The sequence below is a fragment of the Orbicella franksi genome, chromosome 8, assembly GCF_964199315.1.
Source record: "Orbicella franksi chromosome 8, jaOrbFran1.1, whole genome shotgun sequence".
NCBI lineage: Eukaryota > Metazoa > Cnidaria > Anthozoa > Scleractinia > Merulinidae > Orbicella > Orbicella franksi.
The window spans coordinates 18,304,900-18,330,844 of NC_138152.1; the positions used below are offsets into that span (position 1 = coordinate 18,304,900).

The 25,945-nt window shown below is 39.9% G+C and overlaps 1 protein-coding gene and 2 pseudogenes across 2 annotated transcripts in view; 2 read left to right on the forward strand and 1 right to left on the reverse strand.

Moving 5' to 3' along the window:
• The window catches only part of LOC145495181 (Golgi-specific brefeldin A-resistance guanine nucleotide exchange factor 1-like), a 110,613-nt gene that overhangs the window by 20,810 nt on the left and 63,858 nt on the right, over positions 1-25,945 (forward strand). Inside the window, exons 3-10 of the mRNA XM_081474760.1 lie at positions 82-213; positions 525-643; positions 1,989-2,097; positions 13,311-13,371; positions 13,706-13,760; positions 14,253-14,732; positions 15,499-15,706; positions 16,040-16,124. Of these exons, the coding sequence (XP_081330886.1) occupies positions 82-213; positions 525-643; positions 1,989-2,097; positions 13,311-13,371; positions 13,706-13,760; positions 14,253-14,732; positions 15,499-15,706; positions 16,040-16,124 (1,249 nt within the window). The remainder of the gene's footprint in view (positions 1-81; positions 214-524; positions 644-1,988; positions 2,098-13,310; positions 13,372-13,705; positions 13,761-14,252; positions 14,733-15,498; positions 15,707-16,039; positions 16,125-25,945) is intronic.
• Positions 16,131-21,216, reverse strand: LOC145495198 (uncharacterized; annotated as a pseudogene).
• Positions 21,215-25,477, forward strand: LOC145495710 (uncharacterized; annotated as a pseudogene). Its single transcript, XR_014050463.1, has 5 exons — positions 21,215-21,308; positions 21,494-21,653; positions 22,484-22,747; positions 23,441-23,539; positions 24,119-25,477. The product of XR_014050463.1 is annotated as an uncharacterized LOC145495710 (transcript).

Below are 25,945 nucleotides of genomic sequence, written 5' to 3' on the forward strand. Positions count from 1 at the left end.
CTACTGATGGGTCAAGTGTCTATACTGTAGTTTTGTCTGATAAAATTGCTACAAGATTTGTGTTGCTATTCTTTGTCTCAGATCTAAGTGAAATAGATGTGAATACATTCCTTGGTCCATTTCTTGATGTCATCCGGTCAGAAGACACAACAGGGCCCATCACTGGTGTTGCATTGTCATCTATCAACAAATTTCTGTCTTATGGACTTGTTGGTATGTTCACAGACCTTGTTTGCTACTATCATGTACAGCTAAACAGGCCTACAGCTAAGTGGAATTTAAAATACATGTTTTTGTTTTGAGTAGTAGCAGACAGGTCAGCTTAGTTGGCACAAAAGGACATCATTATGTTCATGTACAGAGTATGGTGAATCAAATTATCACCTACGGTTTATTAAGAGCTTAGAGTGTGATGACTATGAATTACACCATACCGCTGCCTTGAACAGTGACTTCATGACCATGATTTGACCATGTCTTAGCAGTAGTATTTATAATTTCTTTTATGTAACTGTGTGTTACAGATCCCACCAGTGAAAGTGCAGCATCTGGTATTGAGAACCTGGCTGATGCTGTCACTCACGCCAGGTTTGTAGGAACAGACCCCAGCAGTGACGAAGTTGTGCTCATGAAAATTCTCCAGGTACAGTGCATGATCAGATTTTGAAATTTTTTACACTGCGTCATTTTAGTTCAAGTGCCTGATATGAAGTAAAACCATTTCATTTCCTTTTTTTTTTGCTTAATAATGTGAGCCATGAGAAAGGTCTAGAAGAGTGATTACATTACATGTTCAACAAGCAAGATTTAAGTTTTAAAAATAGTCAATACTTTAAATACACATTACAAGTGAGGATAATTAATCATACATCCAGAAGCTATGGTAAGGGCTGCATGTGTGTTGGGCTAAGATCATATCAAAACAAAATAACAAGGCCCTGGCCAATGTTCTTTATTGTGTATTTAACAATATTTATTATTCCATGAAGAAGCACTGGATATGAAATGACAGATCTATAGACTATTAGGCACATGGCACGGTCAATTTGTCTATAATCATCTCACATCCAGCAAGTGTGAGTGGAATAATTGTTTTGTTGAAAACATCCCCAAAAATATAGAAAACTATGATAAAATAAAATTAAAAACAACCCTAAAAATTACATGTTCCTGTGCATTTACCATTATGATAATTTATGTATAGAGCATAGTATAATAATATTGCTCAAATAGCATGATACATGTAGCTAAGCCAAGGAAAATTCTTGAATTGCATTATCCAATGATCCAGTTTTTAATAAGGAATGTTAATTCCAGGCTCCTTATTTGAGATGACTTATTATTCTCTAAGACATATGTGTCTTATAGTGTACAATGTTAAGTTTAACGTAGTGAGTTGACCAATTCTTAATTGTATTCTCGTTCAATTTGGAATTAATTTGCATTAGAGTGCTTTGAAAAAGCTGAAATTGCACGAGCCACTTCATGGGGTGCAAATTCAGCTTTTTGAAAACCTCACAGATGCAAATTAATTCCAAATTGAACAAGAAAAACTGTATGTCTTGATTACTTGATAATATAGACATGAAAAAATTTGCGTGGAGGAAGCACCAGAAGATCTTTCTTAAATCCATTTTTTTCTCATCTAAAAAAACTTTTTCAAAGTTTCCATACAAAATTTTCGTCATCATTTTATGTGATGTCATTGGCTTAGAAAATTTCCTATTGTCTTTCAGCCAATCATAATCCAGAATTACAATACATGTGTAAATCTGCACTGGTGTTTACACTTGAACTGCACGGCTCTCAGCCAATCAGAATCAAGTAATTTTTTCATGTATATTATTATGCATGTAACTGTTAAGCAAGTTGGTACATCAATTTATTTTACCTGTCAATCAAAATAATGAAAAACAATATCGAAAATCACTTTTGACACATGTACAAAAATATATTTGTTTACAAGTGGCTGTGATTGTTTGTATTAGGTGCTAAGAACACTGCTGCTGACGCCTGTTGGTGCACACATGACAAATGAATCAGTTTGTGAGATCATGCAGTCTTGCTTCAGGATTTGTTTTGAAACAAGACTTAGTGGTATGTGGTGTTAATGATGTTCTTTAAGAAGTCAAATTCATTTGAAAGAATAGTACACTATTACAATACATACATGATATGTATATGTATAATTATTTGTTGTAGTTTATTTTTGATCTTGATTACTGTTAATTTTTTGTGAGTGAGTTACCTTTGTTCGATCTATCCCTCAGGGCTGCCAGGAAATGAAAACTTCAACTAGAGAGACAATGTCAGATAGTGCAGAGTGCAATTTACCGCTCTGATACAGTAGTCACACAGGCCTTCACCCCTGTTCTCTCCCTTGGTAGTCAACTAGGCCTTTTCTCCTTTGTAGAATATGCAGAGCGCACAAAAACATGATAAAGCATAATCTTAGCAGCGTGTATGTTTCATGTCAAGGCCCAAAAATAACTTACAATCACCTTTTGTCGAGATGGTTTTGAATTTTATCATAGTGTTTTACTTTGGGTTTCATTCATTTTAAATTCAATGATACATAGATGTAGAAAATGTGACAATTTTACTTCTCACGCTGTAGTGTCGTGACTAATTCCACTAATTCCGCACGTGTGGCATGTATCAGAACACGTTACGAAATATCAATTGTTCTTGCTATTTATATATAGCAGCCGTAATGCATGCGCAGTGTGTGTGGAAACCAATGGTCAATTCATGTATTTAAGTAAGAGCTATTTTATTTACCGCGACTCTACATTGGTGATGAGGATAACCTAAAGATTTCATCGAGGATTTTGTCGAGGTTTTCGACAAGGCTTTCTCTTAGTGATGTCAGGAGGCGAGACAGATGGAGTAAGCGGTGGTTCGAGCGGTGCTTCGAGTAGTTCAGGAAGAACTTTGGTTGCTTTAGATGTCGGTTGTTTGGAACCGTGTAATCCAAAAGGTGAACGACATAGTTTAAGCCAACGGTGGAAGAGGTGGAAAAGAGCATTTAATCTGTACGTTACAGGGAAAGGAGTCTCGGATGACGCACAGAAAAGAGCTCTGTTTTTACATGTCATGGGAATGGATGTTCAGGAAATTTACTTCACACTTGCTGCTGATGCTGAAAGTGCTACTTTCGCGGTTAAAGTTCTTGATGATTATTTTGTTGAGTTATTTTTTTGTAAAAAAAATACTTAGTCGGCACGTCAGGTATGTTAAGGACGGGTCAATGGGTGAGTGAGTGAGTGAGTGAGTGAGTGAGTGAGAGATGTATGTATGTCACACCAATCAGATTGGATCTACTATAAACAGCCAATCAAATTTCTTGTTGTAAAGGTAAATGGTATGTGAGAAGATTTGATCCCCATAAAGTTCAGAACGGCCATATTTATTCTTCTATAAAAAAGGAGGAAGTATTCATATATTGGGTTTACTTCGAAATTTTCTGTGGATTTTAGTTGAATGAACGAGATGAGCCTTAGGTTTGAAACAGTTCATGAGTTAGTAGTATGCAAATGCAACGAGATATTTTTATTTTTAGTTACAAAGGTAACTTGATACTTTTGTTTTTCACAAGAAGTAAATTCAATTAGAGGTCACGAATCGTCGTGTCTGTTTTAGAGGGGATGAGACTTTAGATATGAAACAGTTCCAACGTTTACAATAGTAAGTGCGGGTAACGATTGTTTTGTTCTTGTTGCATGCAAATATAATGAGATATTTTTGTTTTTTAGTTACAAAGTGTGATTTGACACTCTTGTTTTTCACAAGGGAGTAAATTCAATTAGAGCGGACGAATTGTCACCACTCTTTCCCATGAGATGTTTGCTATCTTTAGTAACAAATGGTAACTTAACACTTTTGTTTTTTATATGGGAGTAAATTCAATTAGAGCTGACAAGTTATCGGCTATTGTTTCCAGGATATTAAACAAAAAAGAAGCTTTCGTTTCTGGACGGTTTTTACGTCTCTGCAGTAACAGTTTAATAGTTTTATGTGATGACATTCATTTCAGTCCGATATTTTTAAAGACTGCGTGGCACCAAGTTAAAGTGCAATTTAATTAAATCAGACTTTCAATGTGTCAGAGGTTTTTTTCTCTTTCTATTTTCAGTGAAGTTGTGTTGTGTTGTGTGTAAAGGTAAACTTACAACTCGTATAAAATGCGAAAAAGTCTCTAAATTAACTTGAGTATTTTTGAGCAAAAATTCCTCTTGGGGGTTGGAAGGGTTATGTGATCGGTGAGTGAGGGAGTTATGCATGTGCGCATGTCACACCAATCACAGTGCGGGTTGTATCAAAGAACAAATCAAATTGCCTGTTAGAAAATAAGATGGTACTACATTAATCTGGAGACGTGTCAGATTACTGTAGTTTGTTCAGTCAAACATTTTATGGCTTACTATTTAGCTATCTTACCATGACCGATGTAACATTGCAACCAAAAAAACTTGTCAAATCAACCAAATCATTACTGTACCATGAATGCTTCTATCTCCAACGCTTCACACAAAAAAATAACTCTTGCATGCCTTGCGTGCCTATGTTTCCAAAGGCAAACATTCCTTTTGAGAGACATTTGTTTTGGCAAATTGTGCAGGAAAATGGAGAAACCGTCAATCAGTTCATTTGTAGGCTTCGTCAATGAGCAATCAATTGTGAGTTCGATGAAAACAAGAATGATTATATCCGTGATCAAGTTATTGACAAGTGTTATTCAAGCAAGTTGCGTCGAAAGTTCCTGGAAAAGGAGGGAGCTCTAATGTTGGATGATTTGTTAGGGATTGCGAGGTCGCAAGTAGCTGTTAATCGCCAGTTGAAACAGTACGGTACTGACCAAGTGGATGCAGTTGATGACAAGTCGGATGGAAATACGCGTTCTGGGAAAGGAAAGAAATGCTTTAGTTGCGATCAAGAAGGTCATTTCAGTGGAGACAAGAAGTGTCCAGCGGTTGACCGAGCTTGCAGAATGTGCGGTGTTATTGGCCATTTCAAAGTTAAATGTCCCCGGGCTTGTCAGCGTGGTGGTGGTGACTCTGGATCCAGAAGGGATAAAGGTAGCAAAGGTGCTGATGGTGGAAGAAGAAATACTGGGAGTAGATGTGGTGACGGTAGAGGAAGACGTGGTTGTGGTCATGGAAGGTCGCAAGAAACAAACCTTGTGGCTGACGAGAATCACAGCAAAGAATCTAGACCGGTTCAGCATAGTCCCGAGTTTGTATTTTCTGTGGAGCAGTTAACTGGCCATAAGCGACAAAGTAGGGATTTGATAACCTTGATAGTCGGAGGTGTAGCTGTATCTGATGTCCTTATTGATTCTGGAGCTACTTGTAATATGATGGGACAACAGACCTGGGAGATGTTAAAACTGAAAGGAATAAACTGTGAGTCACACAAGTCAGCCAGAGAGCTTTTTGCTTATGGCGATACGGAATGTTTACTGACTCTTGGAACTTTTACTACACATGTAACACAGACTGATAACAACAGCAGTTGTAGAGCGGACTTTGTGGTGGTCAAGGGCGATGGTCAGACGCTTCTGGGTCATGAAACCGCTGAAATTCTCAATCTCTTGCACACTGGTCCCTTCCAAGTGAACAATGTTGACAGTGGAGGACTTGAGAGTTGTATCCGAGAGAAATACAAGGCCTTGTTTACTGGTGTTCGTCTTTTGAAGGGATACGAGCTTAAACTCCATATTGATGAGTCTTTGAAGCCTGTGGCCCAGCCTGTATGCAGAATACCATTTGGGCTACGGGAGAAGGTGGACAAGAAGTTCGACCAGCATCTGGAGCTCGAAATTATAGAGGAAGTACCAGATGGGCCTTCAGGATCGATCTCACCTTTGGTGGTTGTTCCTAAGGGCGATGGAGACATAAGGGTGTGCGTGGACATGCATTGTGCAAACAAAGCAATCATCTGTGAAAGACACCCGATTCCGACAGTGGAGGAGCTTTTACACAATTTGAGCAGGGGTACCTTGTTCAGTAAGACTGATCTCTAATGGGGTTTCCATCAGATTCTGCTCAGCGAGGACGGTCAACACATCACTACTTTCGTCACACACTGAGGTCTTTATCGTTATAAGCGGCTGATGTCTGGAGTGACATCGGCACTGGAGAAATACCAACAAATTGTCAGAGATGTGTTGAGGGGTTGTCCCGGAGCTGCGAACATTGCAGATGACCTGTTCATGGCAAGGGCATAGAGGAACATGACCGATGTCTTTTTGCAGTATTGGATAGGCTGAGTGAAGTGGGGTTGACAGTGAACGGAGAGAAGTGCAAGTTTCCATTGTCAAAGCTCACATTTTTCAGTCATGAACTGACCAGCGATGGCATTAACCCAAGTAAAGAGAAGGTTGCTGCCATTAGAGATGCACAGCCTCCTAAGGACGCAAGTGAGGTACAATCTTTTATGGGTCTGGTTCAGTATTCAGAAAAGTTCATGCCAGATGTAGCATCCGTAGCCAAGCCCATTCAAGAGTTGACCAGAAAGGGTGTTACCTTCAAGTGGGGCGAAGAACAGCAGACAGCTTTTCAGGAGCTGAAGTGCCTTATCACTCAGGCTGAGACATTGGGTTACTTCAGGGTTGACTGTAGGAAAAGAATCGTTGCAGATGTGTCTCCAGTGGGTTTAGGTGCAGTTCTTGCCCAAGAACAAGGAGGGACATGGAGGGCTGTCTTGTATGCATCTAGAAGCTTGACTGATGTGGAGAGGCACTACAGTCAGATGGAGAAAGAGGTATTGGCATTGGTTTGGGCCTGTGAGCAATTCAACATGTATCTATCCGGAAGAAGCTTTGAGCTAGAAACGGATCACAAACCCTTGGAATGAATCTATTCACGTACGTCAAAGCCTTGTGCGCAAATTCAGAGATGGGTGTTGCGCTTACAAGGGTACGACTTTAAAGTTGTGTAACAGCCTGGGAAGACAAACATTGCTGATGCCTTATCTTGTTTGAATTCCGTGAAACAATTAGACCATGGTGAGGAGTACGATTTCATCAGAGCCGTTGTAGAAAGCTGCATGCCTGTAGCATTATCACCGAAGGAGATTGAAGAGGTGTCTTACGGTGACAAGGAACTGTGCTTAGTGAAGAACTGTGTGAAATCTGGGAACTGGGAACAGTGTACGATTCCTTTGTATGCATACGTCAAAGACGAATTATGCACCTAAGGTGAGCTTTTGCTTCGTGGTACAAGGATATTGGTACCCAAGGTCTTGCAAGACAAGGTAGTCAGCACATGAGGGTCATCAGGAGGTGGTGAAGACAAAGTATCAGCTTCGAAGTAAGATGTGGTGGCCAGGAATGGACAAAGATGTAGAGAATTTGTGCAAGGTTTGCCATGGCTGTCAAGTTACTTCAGGTTGTGACCCACCTGATCCGATGTCTCATGTTTTGCCTCCAGGTGCTCCTTGGCAAGACTGCAGTACAGATTTGTTAGGACCCCTACCCACTGGAGAGAGTGTTTTGGTGGTGGTTGATTATTACAGCAGATTTCTGGAAGTTGCTGTTTTGAAGTCTACTACAAGTACCAAGATTATAGAGGCAATCACCCCTATGTTTGTCAGATTTGGTGTTCCGTTTTCCCTAAGGACAGATAATGGTCCCCAGGTTGTGTCCAAAGAATTTGAGTCATCTCTACAAGCACATGGCATTGAGCATCGCAGGACAACACCACTGTGGCCTCAAGCAAACGGCAAGGTCGAACACCAGAACCGTTCATTGCTCAAGTCTCTTCAGATTGCTAATTTAGAAGGGAAAATTGGCAAACAGAGTTGGTTACTTGGCTGGCGGCATACCGATCCACTCTGCAAGCAACCACAGGTGCCACACCCTTGTACCTGATGTTTGGTCGGGAGATGAGGACGAAGTTGCTGGAGTTAAGAAGAGAAACCGTAGAGGTGCCGAGAGAAGAAGTTCGAGATAGCGATTGGTCAAAAAAGTTGAAGGGCAAAGCATATGCGGATGCACGTAGAGGTGCAACGCCCAAGTCCATATGGATTGGCGACACTGTGCTACTGAAAGCGGAAAAGTCTAACAAGCTTTTGACTAACTTCCGTCCGAGTCCTTTCAAAGGGGTTCAGAAGACTGGAACAGAAGTAACAGTCAGAAACTAGGCTTGAGAGGAATTCAGGGGGAATATTGCATTCATAGAGAAGTACATTGAGCAAGATAGTGTGTCCAGACCAAACAGAAAAGAAAACAGTTCTTCAGAGGAAGTTGGACAGAGAGAGAAAGGTATCCCACCAACAACGACAGGAGTGTCTGGAAACAGCCTAGTGCCTCTTCATAGTTTGCCGGAAAAGGGAGGAGAAACTGAAAGACAAATGCAGACAACAAGTCCGTTGATAAGTCAACAAGCTGTGCGAAGATCATCGTGAATTGTCAAGAAGCCTGTGGGCTTCAGAGACTTTGTGTTATCACTAAGAAGTTAAGAGAGTCTTAAAGGATTCAGATACTTTGTTTTTGGCACTTAGGGCGTTAATAATTTAAAGAGTTTGTTTTGTTTTGTCGGAGGAACATTTTGAAATGTGACTGTCATAGTGTGTTATTAAGCGTTCATGTAAACTTAGTTCTTTTTCCTTAATTTTCTTCTGTAAAAAACGAGGGAATGTAGTGTCGTGACTAATTCCGCTAATTCAGCACATGTGGCATGTATCGGAACACATTCTGTAATATCAATTGTTCTCGCCATTTATATATAGCAGCCGTAATGTATACGCAGTGTGTGTGGAAACCAACAGTCAATTTGTGTGTACTTAAGTAAGAGCTATTTTATTTACCGCGACTCTACACACGCCAATGTTTGTAACTTGATACTTTTGTTTTCCTTGCCAATGTATGCAACATAAAACCCTTGTTACCTCAAAAATATTACAATAGATGTGTATCAAAACGTTAAAATACTAGGTAGAAGATTGTATTCACCAAGTTTATAATAATAATAGCACACAGCAGTTACTGTAATAACTGAAAAACCAGTGGCCCTCATTTAAATATTTACAGAATTAAAAAAATATGACGTGTTGAAGGACGTAGCTTGGCTAGAAGATGCTCAGTTAGTTTTCTAATTTTCAATACATTTGTCAGTAATTTTTTTTTTTGCACGAACCACACCTACCTGGCCAAGTTTATGGACAAATGAATGGGAAATTAGAAAAATTTATTGAGCATCTTCTAGCCAAGCTACATCCTAAGGCTTCAAACTTAGTGAATACAATCTTCCACCTAGTAGTTTAAGGGCCCATTAACCGTTTCATGTGCGCGCTTGGGTGCATTGCTAAGGAGGTGGAATTTCACTTCCGGCTACTTATGCCAGCCTGAGCTTGGAACATAAAAACAACTCAATAACTTGCAAATTCGCTTACATTTGAGATGTTTTTCTTTGCACTTCACAAAATGCAAGATGGCCTCGAAAACCGTGATTAAGTCTATAGTACTGTTGAGTCATGGAATAGTGCATTCTTATTCATGTCAAACTAATACACAATGTTATCAATTAATGCAACAGGAGCGTTTCAATGAGAAGTACTAAGGTAGAGATTGTTACTTGGCCAAAATTATATCCTTCATCGGTGACCAAGTCACCTCAAAGACTGATGAAATTAATTGGCGGTTTCAGTAAGTGAGACTGAGGCAATAATTGCAAAGTTTCTTCTGTCACAAATTTACTAGTTTTACAAATAATGGAAAGTTTTGGCTGAATATGAACTTTTTGCTCCCCTCAAAGAAGAGGAAGTAAACAAGCTGCTAAGGAGAAGCAATATGTTTCCATTCTTTATTTGAATCCTGGCAAACTCACAATAGTTATGAAACAGCAGATCAAATTTCTCGAATCAAGCTAGGGGTGATTCTAGAAGATACCCAGTCACAGTAGTGTTCTTTGCACTAAAAAAGGAATCACTGACATTTCCTGAAATATAGTTGCTATGCCCGGTCAAAACCAGAGTGGTATCACCCCAAAAAAAAAACATGCAGATCTGAACTCAAGAATGGAGTTTATCACACCACTGTGACGAATTGTGCATACCCGTAATTAGGTGTTATTATGATTGTTGTTATTACCCTGTGCTTAGAAGAAGTCCCATTGATAGGTCACTACGCAACTAATTCGGGCTTGAAGGTTCACCCCGACAAGGTGCGCGCCATTCTTGAAATGCCTCGCCCCAAAGATGTAAAGAGTTTACTTCGCTTCAATGGAACTGTTCAGTACTTGGCTAAATTTCTTCCTCGCCTGTCAGAAATGTCTCACCCACTTTGCCAGTTGACTGTGAAGAACACTGAGTGGATTTGGTCAGATTTTCAGGAGAAAGCGTGGAATGACATCAAAACAGCCATCACCAAGGTCCCAGTCCTACGTTACTACAGCCTAAACAATGAGGTCACCCTTCAATGTGATGCTTCTGATACGGGGCTAGTAGCTGCCCTACTTCAGTTACAGCAGCCAGTAAGCTTCACAGCCAGTACAGCCAGATAAATAGATAAACTCCAGCCAAGTACAGCAGCCAGTAAGCTTCACAGCAGTTTGAAGAGGTTGCTGCTGAGTCCACTGTGCCGCTCCCTTCGCCTGAACCTGTGACACAGACCCCTATGGCTGAACCCGTGGCCCCAGTCCTACGTTACTACAGCCTAAACGATGAGGTCACCCTTCAATGCGACACTTCTGATACGGGGCTAGGAGCTGCCCTACTTCAGTTACACCAGCCAGTAAGCTTTTCGTCAAGAGCCCTAACCCAAACTGCCATTGTGTTTGCTTGCGAGAAATTTGACAAGTATATTTTTGGGCGCGACGTTATCCACACGGAAACAGACCACAAGCCCTTGGAGGAGATCTTTAAGAAGAGTCTCTGTGATGCACCTGCAAGGCTGCAACGGATGCTTCTTCGACTTCAGCGTTACAATCTTGACGTCAAGTACAAGAAAGGGCCTCTCATGTATATCGCAGATACCCTGAGCTGCGCATACCTTGACGAAACGGTGTCCTGTGAGGAAGTGAAGTCCCTGGAGCTTGTGGATCACCTCGAGACCCTGCGTGTATCTCCATCTTGACTGGCGCGGATTGAGAAAGAATCCTCCCAAGATCAAGTCTGTAAAACTCTCAGCCAGGCGATTTTGAAAGGCTGGCCAGACAATATCCGCAATTGCGATCCTGCCCTCCGTCCTTTCTTCCAGTTTCGTGGGGAACTGACTGTCCAAGGACACTTGATTTTCCGTGGTTCTCGTCTATTTGTTCCCAGTGCCCTGAGGAAAGAAATTGTCTTTGGTTCATTCAAGTCACATCGGTCTTGGTGGTTGCCTTGGTCGTCTGCACGAATACATGTTCTGGCCTGGGATGAGCTCGCAAATGAAAGATTTTGTTAGTCAGTGTGATGTTTGCCTCACCCATCACGACTCACAAGTTCGGGAACCCATCCTTCAGCACAATGTTTCTCCGCGTCCTTGGGCCAAAGTAGGTGCTGACCTTTGCTATTTCTCCAGTCGAGTCCTCCTAGTTGTGAGTGATTACTTCAGCAACTTCATTGAGGTCAATTCTGTCTCTGCGGAAAACTCCAAAGCTGTAATCAGAAGTCTAATGGCCATGTTCAGCCAATACGGGGTGCCAGATTCTGTAGTTACTGACAATGGGCCGTGCTTTGCGTCATCAGATTTCTCAAAATTTGCCAGTCAGTGGAACTTCCAACATGTCACTTCAAGTCCCCGCTATCCCCAGAGCAATGGTAAGGCCGAGAACGCAGTTCACACCGTCAAACGCCTCTTTACGAAATGCCGGGCAGCTGGTGTCAGTGAATTTCAAGCACTTCTTGATTGGCGCAATACTCCAAGCGAGGGACTGGATGCTAGTCCAGCCCAACGTTTCTTTGGACGTTGTTGTAAGACATTACTGCTGGCCACTGAAGCTCTTCTCAGACCAAGATTTAGCCTTACCACTGATGCTAAAAAGCTACGCGCCCAGAAGGAGAAGCAGAAGAAATTCTACAATCGTGGCAAGCACTCTCTTGCTCCACTCAAACCTGGTGAAGCAGTTTGTGTTCGTTCCCCGCGGGGTACCTGGAAACGAGGTATATGTTTGAGAGAAGTAGCTCCCAGATCCTATGATGTCCAAGTCGATGGGGAAGTTCGCCGTCGAAATCGGAAAGATATCTGGCATGCCAGTGAGCAAGAAATGCCGCTGAACGACTATGAGCCTCCTTCACAGCAGTTTGAAGAGGTTGCTGCTGAGTCCACTGTGCCGCTCCCTTCGCCTGAACCTGTGACACAGACCCCTATGACTGAACCCGTGGCCCCGGTCCCTGTGGTCACACCTGCGTCGTCGCCCTTCGTAGCTGAACCTATGCCAGCACCGGGCTCATCTGGAGAGCAGGAGATCAGAAGGTCCACAAGACGGAGAAACCCTCCTGGCTATTTCAAAGACTATGTCATGTCTTAATCGGACGTTTAGTAAGAACAATATCCTTATGAGTGATGACTTTAGCTTTCCTTTAAAGGGGAAGATGTGACGAACTGTGCATACCCGTAATTAGGTGTTATTATGATTGTTGTTATTACCTGTTGCATACCCGTAATTAGGTGTTATTATGATTGTTGTTATTTTCCTAAGTGCATGTGCACATATGCAGTATTTAAGATGCAGTCTTGTAATTTATGCGCCTTGTGGTCAGTTTCGCAATGTAATGGCTAGCGCTGTTTGTGGACCATTAAAGACAACATTTTACCGTTATCTTTCGTTACAACCACCAATGCCAGAACGCATGCATGTTACATGTTGTGTTCTAACTCAAGGAAAAGCACTCTATGTTTGTGTGTGATCCTATATGAAATGTATCTTTCGCCTAACATATAATCGACATTGACGCTAACCTATCTGTGTATGTGTTTCAAACAAATTGCTTTTGTTCTTAAGATAATAGCACCACAAGGATAGCATGAGATTTACTATAATATAGATATAGTTTTGTCATATTTTCTAGCAAGCAATGTAAGTATAACACGTTTTGCATAATGCACTTAGGTACCTACCCCACCAAGCCCCCCTTTCTGCAAGACTAACTGATTAATTGAAATTAATTAATTAAACAAACATTAAAGTTAACACGCCATGGTTTTAGTGCCTTGGTGAACAGCTGCCCACCTAAATCATCCCAATAGTGCACTCTACTCTAAAAAGTAGTGGGAGATAGGGTTTCCTCTCAATCTTGATACAATTGCCACAATAAAATTAGGTTTTAAATTTTAATATTAGTTAGGATAACATTAATTTTTTTCCTCTGTTAATAATCTTCAGAACTCCTTCGTCGTTCTGCAGAACAAACCTTGATGGACATGGTGCAGCTTTTGTTTTCAAGGTCAGAAAGTTAAACATTCTTGAAGGGAGTTGCTAACGGTTTTATTTTAAAAACCCTGAGCATAAGAAAATTTTTACAACTTCTGATAGAGATATGGACCCTGAGTACAAAGTGTTTGAATGGTTATTAAAAATACTTTATCATTACTGAAAAGATGAATAAAAAGATGTTCTCAGTAATTATATTTATAATTTTGAAGTATTTTGGAATTCAAGCTTTTTGCTCCTAGTGTCTAAAATCTCTATCAAATTAAAATAAATGATTTAAATATTAATAAATAAGTCCAAGGTATTAGTAAACAACAAGTCCTTGCCTCTCTTGTTTTGCTTAATAGACTCCCTCAATTTAAAGAAGAGTTGAAGTCAGGAATAGTGCCTAATATAAGAAAGGTAAGTTCAAAAAGTTCGAAATATTAAGTTAGGACTGAATAAATATGCATAATTTATTGTTGGACCTCTTCTGGGAGGCATGCTGGTGGGTGGGTATTAAAGAAGATACCCGCTGAGGTTCAATGGTGCACTGCTTGAAATTCACATTTCCACTACAATATGTTTCTTCTTGAACTTACATTATTTTTGTATGATCCCAATACACCTAGCTCTTAAGGACTTCAACAGTAATAAAAGACACTTTGCCTAATCAGAACAGAATGGGGTTGAGGTGCATGAGGATGTGCAGGATATTGATCAACTATGTTGATAGTTGACATACATGTTCATTGGCAAGGGTTACTTGAGACTCCGAATGTAGATTAAGTCTTGACGCACCTTTAGTGAAACATAGCTTCTTGCACAATTGTTATTAGCAAAGCGATGTACTGCTACACTGCAGTGATGATGTTCAAGTTCTCTTCAGTAGCTTGGTTATTTTTTGGCCTTTAGGTATTCAAACGAGCAGGAGCTATTGCTACTGGAAAACGGAAAAAGCACATGTCACCCAAACTTAGAAGAGCCCACCAAGAAGAGATACCTCTAACAACAACAGCAGAAGCAGGGGCAGCAATGACACCAACTACAACAGCAACATCTTCTGAATCACTGACAGGGGTCAGCAAAACTGAGGAACATTTGAAGGAAGTAGAGGTCCCTGAAGAAGATACCAATGCTATAGAAATTGAAGAATTCCTTGAAGAGGCCACAGAAAGGCAAAAAGTGTTGCCAGAAGAGTCTATTGCTGATGGGGTCTTGGACAAGCCTGCTGAAGAGTGTACCAATACGACTGAGTCACCCACTGAGGAAGAGCCATCAGTTGCATCACAGCTGATGACCAGTGAGGTTGAAGGAGACAACTTGAGTGTGGAAGGCATGGTTATGTCTGAGGATGAAAGGGAGGGTGTATGTGATGCCCCATCCATGGAACTAGTAAGAGCAGCCCAGATGCTTTGTTTTCAAAGATATTTCACATGTAGTCCTGCTGACTAAAGCTGGTTTAGCTCTTAAATATGTGAAAATTGTTGACATTTGGCGTGTTTCACAGTTGTAGGATAGTCACGATAGACAAGCTGATGCCAGCCTGCTTATTATGTGCAAAATGTTTCTTGATCAATAACGATTTCTTAAACCACAAGCAGGTGAATATTAACGTTAAAAGCTGACGTTTTGGCATCATCATGACACCATTCTCAAGGCAAAGTGAATAAATAATGCGAAGATTTGATTTATATACAGTCTCTACGAATTAGCATAATAACAAAGGATTACAAGTTCTTCAAGTGAATACCTTTGCGCGAATCAAGTCCGTTTGCACAGTTAGGGATGGTTTAAGTTTTCTTATAAAAAGCATCTCCTTAATTAGGCAATGAAATTTGTTAGAACATTTAGTAAGCATGTGAAATTGTTCTGAAAGACAAGGAGGTACATTCGAGTTATGTTTGCTCAAATACTGTTTACAAATTGACGACGATTTATAAATCAAATCTTCGCATTATTTATTCACTTTGCCTTGAGAATGGTGTCACAATGATGCCAAAATGTCAGCTTGTAACATTAATATTCGCCTGCTTATGTTTTAAGAAAATGTTTCCTGAGCAGTTGTATTGTTCTGTAGTTCCTAAGATCATGGGTAAATTTCTCTTTGAATTTACTGGTACGAAATAATAATGATTCTTATTTTCTAATCATTGATTAGGGTGCTCAAGACAGTATTGCTAGCACTCTTATGACAGAAGATGATGATAGTAAAGAACGAATGGGAAGCACTGCCTCTCTGGAAACTGTTGAATCAGAAGACTTGTCAGAAGTAACTGAGGGAAGCCAACCAGAGTCAAGCTTGCAACAGGATGACTATGTTAACCCTCGTGGAGTGCGATTCACACCACAAGAACCTGTGAAGGAAGGTACCACGAAAAACCTCATAAACTGCCCTTAGTTTACTAGAACAATTTACATGCACTAGATGTTAAATAGTAGATTCTTCTCAATTTGACAACCAGTTTAAGTGAAATATTACTCAGAGACACGGTTTTGCAGAAATTCCAGAATTCCCAAAACTTTGCCGGTTACAAGTCAAATGCATTTGTGTGGGCATTCATTCAGGATTGCTCCTCTCAATTTACAAATTTTACAACGTAGATGTTGTATAACGTTTTTTGAAAGCTAATATATAATATTTCCTGGAACCATGCATGATGGTCATGTAATGTTAACTTCTCTGATGTGTTTCCTTGTAGGTGCTGGTCCTTTGGTTCCTTATGGATTACCTTGTATTCGAGAGCTATTCAGATTTCTTATTTCACTCATTAACCCTCATGACAGGTGGGTTTAAGGCATAATAATCTGTCATGAACTTGGATGATATACATGCTCCATGGGTCTTGATGTAGTACATGAATCAGGGTATGCTGCAGTGTCATTATAATATCAACATGGTAGTGCTATTTTACAATTATAATTCCATGAGCCCATGTTGGATATGAGACAGTCAATAACAAATGAGGTGTGTAGCACCGAGTTTTTTATAATCATCTTGTATCCAGCAAGGAATCGTGTTTGTTTTTATGTACCTTGGTGATCTTTTATTTTGGGGTTTTGTACCTATAGACGTGTACAACACGAAAGTAAAATAAACCATAGCAGAGCTCTGATTCTTTAAGGTAGCTTCCGGTAAAGTAATGAACTTTAGATCATTTCACCACTGCTAGCCATGCTGACAAAGAACATTTGCCAGAAATGTATTGCTTATTTGATACAGGTAGTTAATATATAACAATTATTTGCCAAAGGCGAAGTGAACATTGGTGAATATTCATCGAGACGAAGTCAAGTTGAATATTCACCAATGTTCACTGAGCCTGGGGCAAATAATTGTCTTAGCATAATTTTCAGAGGTGAATATCAAGGACTACAAAATAATGGACTAAAACATAAAAACACAGATGCAATGTTCATGTTCATACACGTATGTAGCCGTAGTTTTAATAATAATCTTACATGTACATTGATTGTCAATCAATTTACTCATCGAGTTCGGCAGTAAAACAAACAAGGGAAACACTACAAAAATTAAATTTATCCGGTACCTTTGTTTTATTGTTGTTGACTTCATTCACAGTTGTCATCATCGCCTAAAAATAAGTAGCTTTAGTTTGAAGAAAAATAAATCTTGGTCAATCGATCTAACCTGCTGGTGATCGATGCAACCACTGCGTTTACAATTCTTAAAAGCCTTGAGTACGAGTTCTTGAAAAGATTTGTGACCTTCTTTGGGAAAACAGACACTAACGCTTTTCTGTTTATATGGCAAAACCATTTACAATCCGTTTATACCCGTTTAAACGGTTCATGCAAGCGTTTAAATGGTTTGCTTATCCGTTCAAAAAAAGTTGCATCCATTTAACACTTAAATGGAAACGTTTAAACGGTTTGCTTATCCGTTTAAAAAAATTTGCATCCGTTTAACGCTTTAGCGAAAACATTTCAACAGTTTGCTTATCCATTTAAAAAAATTTGCATCCGTTTAACGCTTTAGCGAAAACGTTTCAACGGTTTGCTTATCCGTTTGATGCTCTAGGGAAAACATTTAAATGGTTTGCTTATCCATTTAAAAAGAAAGCCAGCAGCTGTTTAAGTTAGCTCTGCGAGAAGAACTATCAAACTAATGATCGCTCAATACTCACGGAACGTAAACTGCAGGACAACGGTATTTTATTTTAGTTCCAACTGATCCGTGTTTATAGAAGGCGAGTAATCGTCGTATCCTTGGACATACGACAAAAAAAAATATCCGTGCGTACAAACGTATAGCATCGAGAGCCAATGAAGCCATTCATTCCGACCATGATTCTGCCATCAATCTTGTTCAGAACAGTGCACTTTATCCTGAGATAACACTGTCTTGGTTCCCATGTCATAGTTTTAAATCATTCGTCATAGACAATTTATTTAGCTCAGAAATTTAGGTCATCGCTTGGTGGGATTGTGAAGGGTTATAATCTTTCAGGAGATGTTTATTCTTACCTGTTTTGTAACCAACCAGATCACACAGTCGAACGGCAGGAAGAAGATAAAAATAGCGTGTGCGTGCTCATTTGATTGTGATGTCACTTCCTTGCCTGCCCCGTATTGTTATTTTGATTACCGCTCACTGACGAAACACTCACTCGATAACAGTCTTTTACAACGACCTCAATCTGTTCTGGCTAATAATTTTATGGAATGGAGAGCTTGATTTGGAAGGGATGGAACACTTCGAAAACAGTGACGACCTTTGTGACCTTCTTTGGGAAACAAAAACAAAACGCGAAAACCAGGTAAAAACCTTCACCATTGAATTTAAACTCTGCGCTCAATCAATTAAAACTTTCATTATTGTATAATTATTATCTATTGCTTCTTCTGTTTCCTTATCAAAGAAAAACAGTCTTTGTTTTGCATCAGAGGCTTTGTTATTTTACCAATCAATTGAGAGTTCAGAAACCGAACACGTAAAATTTGTTGTGAGTTTGACTGATCGATTACCGCTTAAGCTGGATTGAAAATCTGTTCGAATTCGCTCTGTTTCCTACCCGGCTTATTTTCGTCAATTGAGCAGCTAGCCGTACTTGAGGACAAGAATAGAACTGTTGAAAGAAGGACCACATGGAAAATAATATTCCAAAATAATTTCAGTATACAACTTTATTTATTTCATTAGTAAACGATGGTGTATGTACAATAACTACCTACGTAAGCATCATTTAATTCTCTTACAGCTTAGGTTTGAATGTAATAGAAAGAAAAGTAAATACTAAAGCCAATTTGTCACATAGCATAACACTGGTCAAGTTCGAAACAATGATCAACTTATGGAAGTGGTGCAACTAAATCTTCAGTTCCAGGCTTGGAAAACTGTCTTATTTCGTGATGTAAGTAGTTTCTCTGTTTGTCACTTAATCCTTCTGGGTTGATCTTCTGCGGAAGAACAGAAGCAGGTGGGATCACAGCACCATCCTTCAGTAAGGCACACGCTTGTTCCGGGGATGTCAAATATTCTCGGCAGTAAACAACACCTGGTTCATCCTTGGAAAATCTGAAATGGTGAAATTTTTTATGTTCACAATTTTTTTGAAATATTGTCCCAGAAAAGTACACCAGTCGTATGCAGGAACTATAACATGGCCATTGTGCGTCGTTACCAGTTGGGCTTTGTTCACTCCTGTGTTGCTTGAGGTGTCCACCATTCGAGCAAGTTCATAAATTGACGAAATGAAACTGACCTTGTGGGCCTTTTTCAGGATTCCGAAGCAACGATCTGGACCAAATTTAGTATGTCCAGCAATTAGGAAAGAGTACTTGATAGACTGGTGAAGTTCAGTGGCAATCCTCCATGCTAAATACCACAAAAAGTAATTGTTTTTATTTTGTCTGGCACAATTGTCAGCATGTAAGTGAATGTCTGTTTTCCCAAGGCCATCACGAGTGAAAAAGTGGTGAACGTAACTAATGGTTGCGTTGGCTCCTTTACCGACTGCACCAGCCTCATCAATCAAATAGTTCACTTGACGCAGTACAGCTTCACACATAACTCCAAAAATCCCACACTTTCTTGGGGTCTTAAAACAGATCGGTCCTGGTTGCATTGGGTTACTTAGAAAGTGCACTTGTTGTGCATAGTCAAAGGAGTAGTGCATTGTGCCATTGAATGAACACGGCTCTTGCGTTTCGTTTAGATTTGTCTCCGCATCTGTTTGACTGAAAGTCATGGCTACATCTGAGCAAGTTTTCCTGTAAAACTCTCTTTTGACCTGGGCACAGTCCAAATGCTCTTGCTGTGCTTTAATACAGTCAGCCTTTTCATGCTCAGGAAGGTTTGTGGCCCGTACAAGCTTGGTGGTGTTCTGTTGACATGTCAAGCATAGATCGGTCATGGGTTTCGCCAAACAACTTTCAGACAAAACTGATGCCAAAGATCTATGAACTTGCTGTAACTAACCGCTTGTTCTCCAGAAGCTTTGCAAGTGGCAGTGTAGACGTGCCAAACACTCGTTTTTGTCTCGCTCGGAGACAGCACCTGAACATCTTCCTGCTTGAATCCTGGTATTCTCCCTGGTAGCACAAATGCATTCTCCTCAATGTAATTGGTAAGGAAACGATGAACATTCTCTGTGTTTGACTGTGGAAGGGTGTTACTGGGAAGTGTTTTGGTGTTGCCGTGAGTTCGCGGATGGATACCATATCTCTCATAATGCTCCTTGAGACGACAAAGTCGGTTATAACCGATACCATTAAGGTGAATGAACATTTCTTTGCAGATGGAGACGGACTGAAACTGGTAGGTACACCTGGAACTTCTGCTTCTTTTCGTTCCAATGCAGTTGTTGCCGCTGAAGGCTTGAATGTTTGCTAAAATTATCAAGTCGAGCTCTCCACTTGTCAACTCGAGACAGATATTCAGATTAAATAACACCACTTCTTCTTTAAATTCTCTGGAGCGGGGACCTCCTTTGGAACCACGCAAACAACCACAGCCATTGAGGAGGAATTTTTTCACTCTTTCGATTATTTCGTTCGGAGTTTCTTCTCTTTCTATAATATCAACGTCTTCCATAGTTTGTCACTTTCGTAAAATGCACGCGAGCAAAAGCATCATTTGTTGTCATGGATATTATGCATTCGTAGGGGAGAAAAAAGTAATTACTTAAATGTAGACGCGTGCTTCGCTTTATGTAGGAGGAGTTTTTAATAAAAGCTATTGTTTCGTAATGCCAGTTCGTCTACTTTTCTGCATGATGACCAATAATTTAGCGGGCTTAACAACTATCAAAAAATCTCAGTGATTGGAAAGCTATTCAGTTGTTGTGATAATCATTTGAGAGCCATCTGGCACAAGGTCACGCGAAACAAGAATGCTTAACACTCAAGTTCAACTGAACATATACTAATGAAATTCTGGCCTGGAGTCCCAGTAGGCGTACCTTACACTAATTAACTAATTCATAAATTTGACCAAAGCGCTTGTGTCATAGTGGAGCTCTGTGCTTTATTTTGATCATAAGCATCTCTCTTTTAATGGACCAAACAATAATTGAAAACTCGCGGTACTTCAAGAGCAGTTTCGAGACAACAACCTGCTGCCTATTCACTAAAGGTTCAAAGTGGAAAACTGCTTAACTCGGGTTCTACTGGACATATCTGAATAAAATTTATATCACTGTTTACAGAATAGTCCGTAGAATACAGTGATTATCTTTATTTTAAGCGCGCGACAGAAAGCAGCGGCCTAAAGCAAGTCCGTGGTATATCAAAATTCCACCAAAGAAACAAAAAAAACCTTCTAAAGCTTGTGAGTCAAAAGATCAATGATGGAAAAAATCTCAACTCAAGTCCCAGTGGGCGTTCCTTACAGTAATTAACTTTATTAATGCAAAATCTGTTTATTTAATGAGCTGTATATAAAAGGGTGCCCAGTGACAGTCAACTGGGAAGGCAAGAAGATACAAGCAGAGATTGTAGCTGTGGATGGTAAGTCTTACAACCTTTCCATTGGTAACGGTTCGCTCAACACATGAAGATTCTGTTCAGTAATTTTTGCATGAGTTCCTCACACATCACACCAAAAATTTCAATTTTAAGCACATTTTGTGTGGTCATTAAGTTTTTACATTTATTGCTGCGTGAACTAACCCTTTTTGTGTCCTTGGTTACAGATAGCGAAGAGGTTCTCATCAAAAAGATGTTGAGTGGTCATCGAAGTTTGTGTCTGCCGCTGAACCCAGCCCAAGTTCCAACCAGTCCAACTTACCAGCCAAAAAGCAGAAAACACACCAGCAGCCAAGGAAAACTCAAGTCGATTCAAGTGTTCATAAGGTACTTATCGTTCATTTGCACTTACAAGGTAATGAGGCTGAACTGATTTGGGTAAAAAGTTTTTTTCCTCTTTGACACCATTTAATTGTCCATTATGTAATAGAAAACTTAGGCTGAATCAAAGCGAATTATATTTCACTCATAGAATTGATTTGGGCTGTGTTTTGAGGAGACCTGGAGCACCCACATCTAATCTTGTCTTACCCATGGCGACGCAGTGCATCAAGTTTTCAACAGGTGCTCACATTTGTAATGAATTATGGTCGTTTCTTGGTCAGTTCGCAAACTTCTGATAGCCAGTTCGCAAACCTCATATATTATGCGTACTCTGAACTGTTACATAAAATTAGTAATAAGAACTTCAGTGTAAGACGATTATATCATCAACAGAAATTCAGACCAAAACAGGCGTATCCAGCCTTATTTTTTTATGGAATGATTCGATGGAACTTATTTCCTGTGAATTTGATTCCCGTTTTTAATGCACTGCTAAACTGATAATTTTTACTGAATTGAAATTTAACGTTCGACATTTAAAATAGTCTGAACCAAAAATTGGTTAAGCACAACTCACACTTTTATTATTCACACTGGGATTACTGAGATGACTGAAAACAGTACACACTTATTAATGTCGCACATGCGGCACTTAACTTAGAAGGTGGAGACTGGAGGCGTTTTTGAAATGACCAGTTACTTTTGTAAGGCATACCATGCATGAATACCGTAAGCTCTCATCCCATGAAATAACTTCTTCCTGGGTTGATTTTCTTCGGGGGGTCTTACATTGGGGATTTCACTGTGTCTTATAACAATGCCGTCATTCCCAGGAAAGTCCAGTGACTAGTGTTGATCCGTATGATGCGTTTCTGGCGGAGCAGAAAAAGCAGGAGGCTGACTGGGAATCAAATCAAGCCAACAAGAAGGCAAAAACCATGCAGACCACAAACAAAGATTTGTAAGAAATAAAGTAGCAGTTAGCCGCCAAGGAAGCTGAATGTGCAACCCTAAAGGGCCAACTCGACAGTCTTCAGTGTGCCAACATTTCTGTTGTGGAAGCTGTGAATAATAAAGTACAGGAAAGCTTCTGCAAGGTAAGTACAGTGATCAAATGTTAAACTGCATTTTCAAAAACATATCAAGAAACAAATTTTAAGAAAGTAACGACAATGGAATGAAGTGAAGCATGAAAGTGTGGGAACTAAAAAGATAGTTTAATGACCCGCAGTTTACACGGTGCGATTTGTCGTCGGAGCACTAATCTTTTGTGTATTTTGACAGCCAATTTTAAGACGCGACCTGTACCTTTAACAATTTGTTCACATGCCCTTTGTTTAGGAGCCAGTTTCATTCAGAGTGTCTGGCCGACTTCAGAAAATCCGTTGCACTGCAACAGATTTTTTTAATTGGACCAATTTTCATTTCCATGAATCAGTCGTTCATCGGCTGTCAAAATCCACATAAGATTTCCGCTCCGAAGCCATCAGGCCGACAAATCGTACCATGTAAACCAGCCTTAAGATTGACATGGTGTAATTGTTGAGTCAAACAGGGTTGTTCTCTCTGAATATGAACAGTCTCTTTTGAGTTGAAAACTGGTAAACTTGTGATCTAAAACACGAAAATAATCTGCAGAACATGATGCGTGACAATGTTCAGAATTCTGCAGATGTTTGAAAATGTGAGAGGCCCTATCACTGGTGGCCAGAAAGCATGCTTTAAGGTCAGTACTATTGCCTCCAAATTGTAGTCAATCTGTGGCACTAACACAAATTATATTTCTTCAGGTGATGGAGACATTGGAGGACACACTGTCAGCAATGGAGGACAACATGTCCCTACGACTAAGCAAGATTGAGCACCGCCTGGATTCATTAGAAAAAGTGGTAAGTTGTTGTTCTTTCATGGGATTTGCGTGAGCTTGTCGTAAAATGGATTTTTTTAAAAAATCACACTTGGATATGGAGCATCTTTGCTTTCTCACCCGATCGGGTCATACTGAATTGGACTGGCAACTGAAAACCTACATGTTTACTTCAGAAACGGCTCCATTTAAGGGGCACTGTCACGATATGTTTGCTTAAGACTGTTATAAATTCACGAAATAGTTCCAAAATTTATGTAATAAGAACTTAATTTCAACGATTTTCGAGCCTAACTTGAACTTTTGAAAAACTGACAGCCTGACGCTTTTTCAAAAATCCATATTGCAATCCGTTTCCATCCACGCAATCGTTAGCTGTCCTCACTTCCCAATGGGTTTTAATCATTTATTGGGGCTGCTCTACAAAATAAAACCATTATTGTTCAGCTTCCAACGATTGATATATGTTTTTGAGATTTCCAAACTCATGCTAAAAATGGTGACAGTGTCCCTTTAATGAGGGGGGCCAAAGTGGCCCTGTATTCTGTAGTTGTTCCGCCATTGGTCTGAAACTAACGAGAAAATATTTCCTACTTTCCAGTTCACTGATCCAGTAATGAATTTTGATGCACTTCCTCCGAACGATAACCTGCCGACCATCGACCACGAGGCTTTGGCATCCCTCAGCAATGATCCCATGGAACAGTTTGAACCACTGCCTTCAACCCCACTAGCGCCTACAACACCTGAAACGCTGACACTACCGTCATCCAGTTCTCAGGATGACAAAGAAGTTGGCGAAGACATCATCTGCTCTTTAGTAATGCCGAGCAAATTGACGGGGGTGCGAGAAGTGTTAGAGAAGGAAAAAGAGAGGCACCGGTGTGCCCTTAAGCTTCTGCCTTTCTTTTTTACCTTGGAAGAGCTGAGCAACAGCAACACTGAGGGAACACACAACAAATGGTGGCTTGATGTTACAAAATTTCAAGTGTTAAAGGTGCTAGTTTTCAGCCGATTTCCCCTTGAATCTACCACGGAAAAGGACAAAGTGTGGAAATCAATCAAGGGCAAAATTAATTCTAAGTGTCGCCTTACTAAACAGATAAGTAAGCATGCCGGAGAAAGGGAAAATTAAGAAATTAAAGTTTGTAACTTAATATTGCAACTATTTTGTAACCATGATAGACATCGCTTAGACTTCAAAATTGTTTTCTTTCATTAGTGTAGTGTAAATAAAGTTGAAATGAATTTATGCTATCTTGTATTTATCGGAATGTGTTTGGCACAATTCAGCCGCGGTGAGCTAGCGCGGCCTGTTAATACCGGGTGTCATGAAAAACTCAGACCCCGAAAACTCAGACCCACCTTAAAAGTTTTATGGTCACGCAATGTTCATAGGTACCAGCCAGAAAGGAGCGAGACATTTATCTTCTCTGGTTTATCGCTGTCTCGTCTGGTGGATACAAAACTGACTACAATTTAAACAACATTATAGCGACTCTGTCTTTCCATTTCTTCGGTAAAAAATTTACCAGCAAATGTCATCAAAGTTTGGGCTGCTATTTTAAACCTTGTTAAGTTTTCACTGTTTGATCAATGCCACAGTGATAAACCGGAGAAGATAAACATCTTGCACCTGGGCTATGAATTTAAGGTGATTCCTCTGAAATAAAAGTGACAATAGATTTTTGTTCAAACTTTGTCCACTGAATATTTGTCATATGAGAACTTCAATTTTGAAATAAAAAAGGGGGGTGCCCATGGTCATTAAGGAGCAGTGAGGCATTGAAAATGCCTCATTTTGGCATTATTTAATGCTTATTTTAAGAACACATTCCCAGTAATTGTAACATCTTTTTGAGCCTGGACTCATAAGAACACGCATTAAACTACAGTCAATACAATGTGTCAGACACAAATAAACGTTTTAAGTTTGATTCTGACAGAAAGCTAAATCCTTGATTAAAAATTTGAACCAAATTTCTTGATGTGGTTACCAACTGCAAAATAGAAAAGACCCCAGTGTATCTACTATTTTTCTTATTTATTCAATTTTCAGCAATAGAAATTAGATCAGTCTTTTCTCACGCAAAGCTTATGATTACTTGATTACAATGACTGGAAAAAAATTATGGTGCCTGTGCTCGTTGGTGAGCTAGAGCCATTTTTCAACTGACAGAGCTCAATATCAAGGCAAATCCATCATGTTTTCAATGTGCGTGTGCACGAGCGCGCGCTAATGACGCCATAAATTATGCACAGTAAGGATGCACAATGCAAATGTGAGGAATGACCTTAACTTAGCAAGAATCTGGTGAATAGCCGCAAGGACGCCGATACTGCCATCAAGTTTTTATTGTGGCGCATTCTGTTTCGATAGCTATGGTTGAAACAAAAAGGTCCAAAATTTGTAATCTCGAAACTTCAA